We start from the raw sequence: 7,381 nt of genomic DNA, 5'->3' as shown, positions 1-7,381 counted from the left end.
CCTAATGAAAGCCCAGAAAAAAAAAACTCAAAAGACACTTTCTTCCTGCGCCTCCGTACGTGTGGAAAAAGTCCAAATCATTCAAAAATTTATTCTAATTTGGAATATATTTTTTAATTTGAAAATATATTGTAAATTGCATAATTCCTAAATGTATTATAGATTGTATAATTTAGAATATGTTTTTGAATTACATAATCTAAAAATGCATTTTTAGTTTTACAATTTAAAATGTACTTTCAAATTATGTAATACAGATATAAGTTCAGAATCATGTAATTTGTAACATGTTTCTAAATTATGTAATCTGAAAATGTACTATAGTTCAATCGGAAATATATTTTTAAATTAGACAGTCCAAGATGTGTATTTAAATCCAAAAACGTATTTGAGATTGTAACATCTGAAACATTTTCCTGAATTCATAATCCAAAAATCATAATATATAGTTTTTTGTTTTACTTTTCTAACACCCCACGAAGGTGAAGAAAAAACATCATGAGAGTGAACAAAAAATATAATTCTTCGAAAGTCACCCTCTTGAACTCAGTAATACGTAAGGACCCGTAATATTTTTCACAACTTTTCTCATAATTAAGAAGTAAAATCACACAGATTACTTTCATATTAAATTTTAAAATAATTTAAAATATTAAGTAATATATTTTATTAGATTATTTTGTAATATATTAAGTAATAATTGTTTACTAATAAGATTATGTGATTTAAAATTGTGTATATCCTCAAATATATTACTATAAATTATTTGAGGAGTTTTCTAATATCTCGTTTAGAAGGTGATGAGAATAAAAGTATACATTTGATTAAAGTTAAAAAAAAATTAAACATTGAGATTAAATTTCATAAAAAGTTGTATGATTAATGATAAAATATTTTTATAAAGGAGAATGAGTGGAAAAGATAATAAGTTCATGTCTTCTAGTAGTCTTGACTTTTTTTCTACAAGTTACTAAAATAGAGATAAAATAATTTCAATAACTAAACTAAATTTACATTTGATTATTTTTTAAATGTATGGAATTACTATAAAATAATATAACTTGTAATTATTGACATTGTCCATTTAAAAAATAAATAAAAACTTCTATATTTAACTTGATACGGTAAACTATAATGTTATAAGAAATTATTATTCTAATTGATGAAGTTTTTTAGACAGAAACAAAATTTATCAATAAATTAAATTAGTGACGAAAATATTTATCAAATTTCTCGAGAAAATTTGTCAGAACAATTTTTCTCGATAAGTTGAAAAATTCTTATATATATGATTCAAAACTATGTATACACTATCATTAAACTATATAAACGCCTCCTTGATTTTATAATTTTTAATAAATTTAACAATACAATGTATTAAAAAAGTGTTAAACTCTTCACCTTGATATGATAAAATTAATCAAACAAAACTAAGTTCGGACAATCACTTATCGACCAGATATCAAATTAAATCCACCAATGGTGCTCGTTGTAAGGATTGCTTTGTCAGAGTGATCATGCAAAATGATTTATAGAGAAGTGATCAATTTTAAACTAACAGCCCTTTCTACAAATGCTAATTATTTTAAGAAAGGATATTAAGCATGGACACTACCAACATTTATAAAGCTTATGTTTCTATGCATAAAATTGCAGAATGCATGAAAGTGAGACGGTTCATCTTAGTTACTATACATAAATTCTCTGCAAATAAATTTAGCATTGGAAGAAGACACTACTTTAACATCTAGGAACTTCAGTAGAAGCAAATTCCTCTCACATTGATGACAGGAATATTACTTCCAATCTATGATGATGACATTACAAATCTCAAAGGGCATTAAGAAAAGGTCCAACTATCATCCTTTAAGTGCTTCCAAACATAACAAATACATACGAAGATGACCAATAATTGATGGTATTTACATGAAAATTTCACAAGGAAAATAAATGCACAATAGGATATTTAATGATAAAAGGGTTAATGTCTTTAATAGGCGAAGAGGCATACTCAAAGGGTCATTTTTATTTTCAAAAATGTAATTTTGAATGAAAAACACGAAAAACTGCCAACTACAAGCATTAACCGCCAAAAAGTTCAACATGATTAAGAAAAAAAATTGCTCCCTCTTTGGCTAATACAAAGTACATAAGATAGATACGATTAAACATCATTACCTACTCTATGGCCAATGCGAAATACTAAAATCAATATCTTACTATCTTCAGTTGTCGAGAATCTCAGCCACATCTACATCTGAATGAAATCGTAGCAAAACAGACTAAGAGCAAATCATTGATCACATGAAGAAATTGAACAGAACTATTTCATATCAATCCATCAAAATTATTCCCAAGAAAAAAAGAGCCTAAAAACAAAATGACATTTATCTACATAGAGAATGATCAGATCACACACACACGCATAGTTTTCACCAAAGTACACTTGCGATTCACCTGAAAATTTTCTAAGAAAAAGAAGCTGTAATTTTGATAATTGTTTCTCTTAATATAACATTTTCCTTGGCGGCAATATCATTTCCTATAGGTATTCAGATCAACGCCCTATACAGAATCTACAATCACTTCACCCTGCTGCTTTGCGAGGTATCTTTCTCTCCTCTCTTTCTGAAAACATAATCATTGGTTATTAACAGATGAAGCATTTACTAAAAGTAACATAACCGAAGAAAAACTTCTAATCGAAAGCTATGTAAACATACCCATTCGTCTATGACGAGCCCTTCCCCGATAATTTTTGGACCTGCATCTTCCACAGGTTTCTTACGTGCCTCAAGGGCAGCATCCGCATCAGCTAGTTGTCGGTTCAGTTTTTCCAAAGCCTTAACAAGAAAAAAACGACCCTTGTTAGCATGAAATAAGTTTATTACATTATATGCAGACATCTCATAAATACCAACATAAATAGTTGATACTGTATGTCTCATCCAAGTAAAGCAACGCATATATTAAGAAACAAGTGAAGAAAAAGGGAAAAGTGTAACTAGTATTAACATTGGCTCAAAATACAAAAATGAACAGTGAAGAAAATAAATTCAGTACTCACAGGACAAGGACGCTCTGGATCTAGAAAAACAACTCGCAGAATCTGCTCCACTGCTACTTGGTCCTTCTGCTCATCAAACTGATTCCAGGGAGAAAAAGTAATATCATTTTAGAAACAGATGAATAAGTTCAAACAGTGTAGAAGATATCTGAGTCCAGATTCTCTACTAGATTTTTCGGTGTTGTTTTTTGATGAACATTAACAATGCACTACTGATGTTGGTACTTCAAAAATCTTTTTAATATATTTTAAAACATCAAAATCAGTGTCCATCAGTGTATTTTGTATTTTGAAGGCACAGGGGGATCAGGACAGACAATGAGAAAGGGATCAGGCACAGGACAGGGAATCAGCATATTTTGAAGGCACATCAGTGTTCACCCAGCAGAGATTTTAAGCCGCTAGAGTGACTGAAAAGAAATTAGCATATACAACAGAAGAACTTAAATTTTGATTGTGCTGAATTGTATGACGTGTGTGAGAGAGAGACAGACAAACATGGATGAGAAAGTGAGCCTTATTATTAATAATAATACAAAAACCTCCAGAGCTCATAATACTATGCACATGAATCTATTGAAAGGCTATAAAGTTTTAATGATTAAAAGGACAAAATTTATATGCATAGAGTAATTAACAAAAACCAGAGAATATACATCCTTTTCCAAGGTTGCTAAACTTGAGAATCTAACTCATGGAACTCTCATACACTCAGAGTTGAGAATCTACATGTATAAATTCATTAAAAAAAAGTTCTTAAAGAGAAAACATTTCAAATTTCTTCAAATACTTTGCGTCCAAATAAAATATTGTCCCCATAGGGTCATTAAAGGGGGAAAATTCCATTGATTTCAAAGTTAATTCTTACTTGACTCGAAAGATTATGTGAGTTGATATGAGTTTACAGAATTTACCCGAGTGAACTCACAAAAGAGTTTGATAGTGAGTTAACTCATTTCATCTACCTAGGATCGAAAGCTTGCAAGAGTTTAAGAGTAAACTTGAGAGTTTGACAACCTTTTCCTTCTCCATTTATATATAACTAAGCCAAAAGAACAAACAATTTATTGCAGTAAAATAAACACATAAAATAGTAGTGATGAAACTAAAATCAATAGCAACAACATTTTATCTTATTCATGGCAACAGTAAGTTTTCAGCAAAAATAAAAATTAACTAACCAGTTCAGGGACGTAATCAATTGATCCTTTCACCTTCAAGCTCATGATTTTAAATTTGAGTCCAGTTTTCTCAGGCTTTTCATTATTTTCTGGTTGCTCTACAAACTTAAACACTAGATAGCAAAAATACAAATAGTGAGATAACCAGGCCTTGTATTTATGATGATCTTTTGTTTTAAGAAAGGATATAGACAGACATCAAATATTATTTACCTGTAGCTATGATACTCTCACCAGGGGCAAGGATGGCTCCAGGAGGACGCATGAAACAGCTTTTGGGAGCAGTTGTTTGAAACTATAAATGCAAATTTTAAATGGAAAACAAAGAATTTTTGTTAAAACAGATAGCCTAATTCTATTACTAATAGATTAATAGGTGGACTAAATAAGTTACTGTCTTATTCTCCTGCAAAACTGTAACTTAGTAACAGATTCTTGCAAATAGTTTAGTTCAAGACATCATGGAAGTTACCTCAAACAACAAAAATTCAGAAATTGCAAATGGAGAAAATAAAATTATAGAAACAGGAATAAATAATAGCTGGACATGTTTTCCCCATACCTTGAAAGCTACATGAGATTTACTGGTGTTTTTAATCCTGATGGCACTCCTAACCTGTTTGCCCGGCTCATCTGCACAAGATAATAAGAAACTAAGAAACGAGTTATGTAATATAAGAATAAGTAAATCAACCAATCATGTTGAATATTGGAATGAAAAGGTTATAAAAAAATAGAATAAAAAGCCACCAAAGCAAAGAGAAGTCTGTGTGTCCATATTTCTGCACCCACCAGGGCAGTCACATGAGAAGCCAAGAGAACCAAAGAGAATTTCAAACTTATTTTCTCCTGTATCTCAATAATATGAGCAATTACATTCAAACTTTATGATTCTCACACCATTGATACTTTCCACTACATGTAACTTGTGAATGGTATCAAAGCTTAGCAAATTTAACTTGGTTATATTTGACATCTTCATGCAAAAAGAAACATTTTCAAGAGAGAAAATGTTTGGTAGCACAGTAGCAGCAGTTAATAACTTCCATTGCAAGGAAATTAAGATTGTTGCTACAATTAAAAGTGAAATGCTTAATACAGAGAAAATGCAAAACTCAGAGCAGCAAAAAACTAATAAGTAATTAATCTTCAGAAAGCAATTCATCTCACATATATTTTGTTTGCAAGACTTGTGAATTCAAGATGAACACTTATCTAGTCTAGCCTATCGTTGTCAAAGGAATTTGAAGGAAAATGACTTAACGATTATAAAGGAACAAAAATTAAAATTAGGAAAAAGGAACAAAAGGAACACTGAAATCAACAAAGCTAGCCCTGGAACTACTGTCAAACCTTTTCTTGAACATTCTTTCACCTTTTGACTTTCCACCTAAGCAATAAACTATAGATATACAGTTTCCATCCCTAGAATACCACTATCCACTTAAACAAAGATGGCAAGCATACTCAAAAACCATCAACAGCAGCAACATTGAATAATTACCTTTGTTATTATCGTCATGATTGAAAGAACTTTTCCAAAAGTCCTTATGAGAGGGGAATAAATAAGTAAAATGAACTGAACTTCCATCTATGCCCCTAACCTAAAAACCAATTTATGTTCATAAATTCTTTTTATATAAGCTATCTCATTTTACTACTTTCAAGTCCCAAAATAAAAATACACAAGTTGATTTCTCAAGAAAGAAACTCGATTCATTTACATTCATAATTTCATGACTTCCTTACGTGTCCACTTAAAAATTTATCCAAACAAGGCCTTCCCCAAATTTCATCTCCAGCCCGCTTTCAATTTCGGAAAGAAATGGACTGTGATTACTAACACTGTTACCTAACAAGCCAGAAATGAACGAGCGAGAAAGGAAAGTACATCATTAAAAACTACATGCAACATCTTTTACGCGATGCCGAGAGTACGGGGACAACGATTTTCGCCCAAACCAAAGACTTCCATATATGGCAGAGTCCAATTAAAGCATTAAAGCACCTTTACTAAATTGCAAATAAAAACAGTAAATAGAAATTAAAGCCAAATATCCAAATTAGATCACGATGAAAGCAATTATTGCATGCAAGCAGAACCACATAAAGAAAAACGACCATATAAAAGGATTGAAGGGGAAGACGAATTTATACAGGGGAAGTAAAGCTTATTGGAGGGATCGAGCTTGAGACGACGTCGTGTTGGGAGAAGCGATCTGGCGACGGAGGAAACGGAATTGGAGGTGTGGGAGGTGGAGCCCTCGAGGGGAAGATTGTTAGGGTTGTGGTGGTGATGGTGGTGATGGAGGTGAAGGTTAGCAGAAGAGGAAGTCGTAGAGGTTGCAGAGGTGGAATGGCGAAAGGGAAGCTTGAAGAAGTTCCAGACCTTGGGTTCGGAGTGAGGCTTGGGATCAGCTACGGCCATGCTCTCGTCCTCTCCGGTTCCGGAAACGGTAATCGCGCAGATATGAACTGGAGAAGAAAAGAAGAAGAGGGATTGACTTTGAGTTGAGAGATGACAGAGTTAAAGGTTGGAAACACCGTCGTTTACTCCGTCTTCTCTTCTCTTCTTTTGTGGCTCTGTTTTCAAAATGTGAAAAGTGTTACAGACGCGGATGTGAGGAAAATTATGAATTGTGGTGGCGAAAGCGTTTGAAGTCCACGCGTTTTTGGTTTTTTTTTTTTTTTTTTTAACCGTTTGTTTGGTTGGTTGGTTTGGACAGTGTAATAAGTGGAAGAGTGAAAAACGTGAAGCCAAGAGAGCAGAAAACATGGTGGGGTCCTTTTTTAAGCAATGCAAGAGTAGTAGTTAGTGTCTCTTACACGTTATGGGTTGACTTCTCTTCCCTTTTCCACCTTATTAAGTTAGTTTAATTCTTCTAACAAATAAGATTTCATTTTTAAATTAAAATAAATTTAAATCCAATATTTTATTCATTAATATTTAAAGAAAAATATTTCACACGTTTCTAGTTTCAACCTTCTCCCCCCTTCTTTTGACAAATCTATATTGAAAAACATCTTACTCTATAAAATTGAAGTTGTTTACTTTTTGTATATTTTTATTATTTTAATTGTCATTAGTCTCTTTCATAAATAAACGTTACCCTTTATGATGATAATATATCTA

The 7,381-nt window shown here is 31.8% G+C and overlaps 1 protein-coding gene across 1 annotated transcript; it reads right to left on the bottom strand.

The window, feature by feature from the left end:
* Positions 1–2,283: 2,283 nt before the first annotated feature.
* On the bottom strand, positions 2,284–6,858 carry LOC106769431 (vesicle-associated protein 4-2). Its single transcript, XM_014655051.2, has 7 exons — positions 6,406–6,858; positions 4,811–4,881; positions 4,462–4,543; positions 4,249–4,361; positions 3,068–3,145; positions 2,724–2,843; positions 2,284–2,628 (listed from the first exon to the last, which is right to left on the bottom strand). The coding sequence occupies exons 1-7, from the start codon at positions 6,674–6,676 to the stop codon at positions 2,566–2,568; spliced, it is 798 nt and encodes a 265-aa protein (XP_014510537.1). The 5' UTR covers positions 6,677–6,858; the 3' UTR covers positions 2,284–2,565.
* Between the last annotated feature and the right edge of the window lie 523 nt (positions 6,859–7,381).

Source organism: Vigna radiata, chromosome 7, assembly GCF_000741045.1.
Source record: "Vigna radiata var. radiata cultivar VC1973A chromosome 7, Vradiata_ver6, whole genome shotgun sequence".
NCBI classification, from domain to species: Eukaryota; Viridiplantae; Streptophyta; class Magnoliopsida; order Fabales; family Fabaceae; genus Vigna; species Vigna radiata.
Note: the sequence above shows the minus strand (reverse complement) of the source record. Positions and strands in the feature narration are given on the sequence as shown.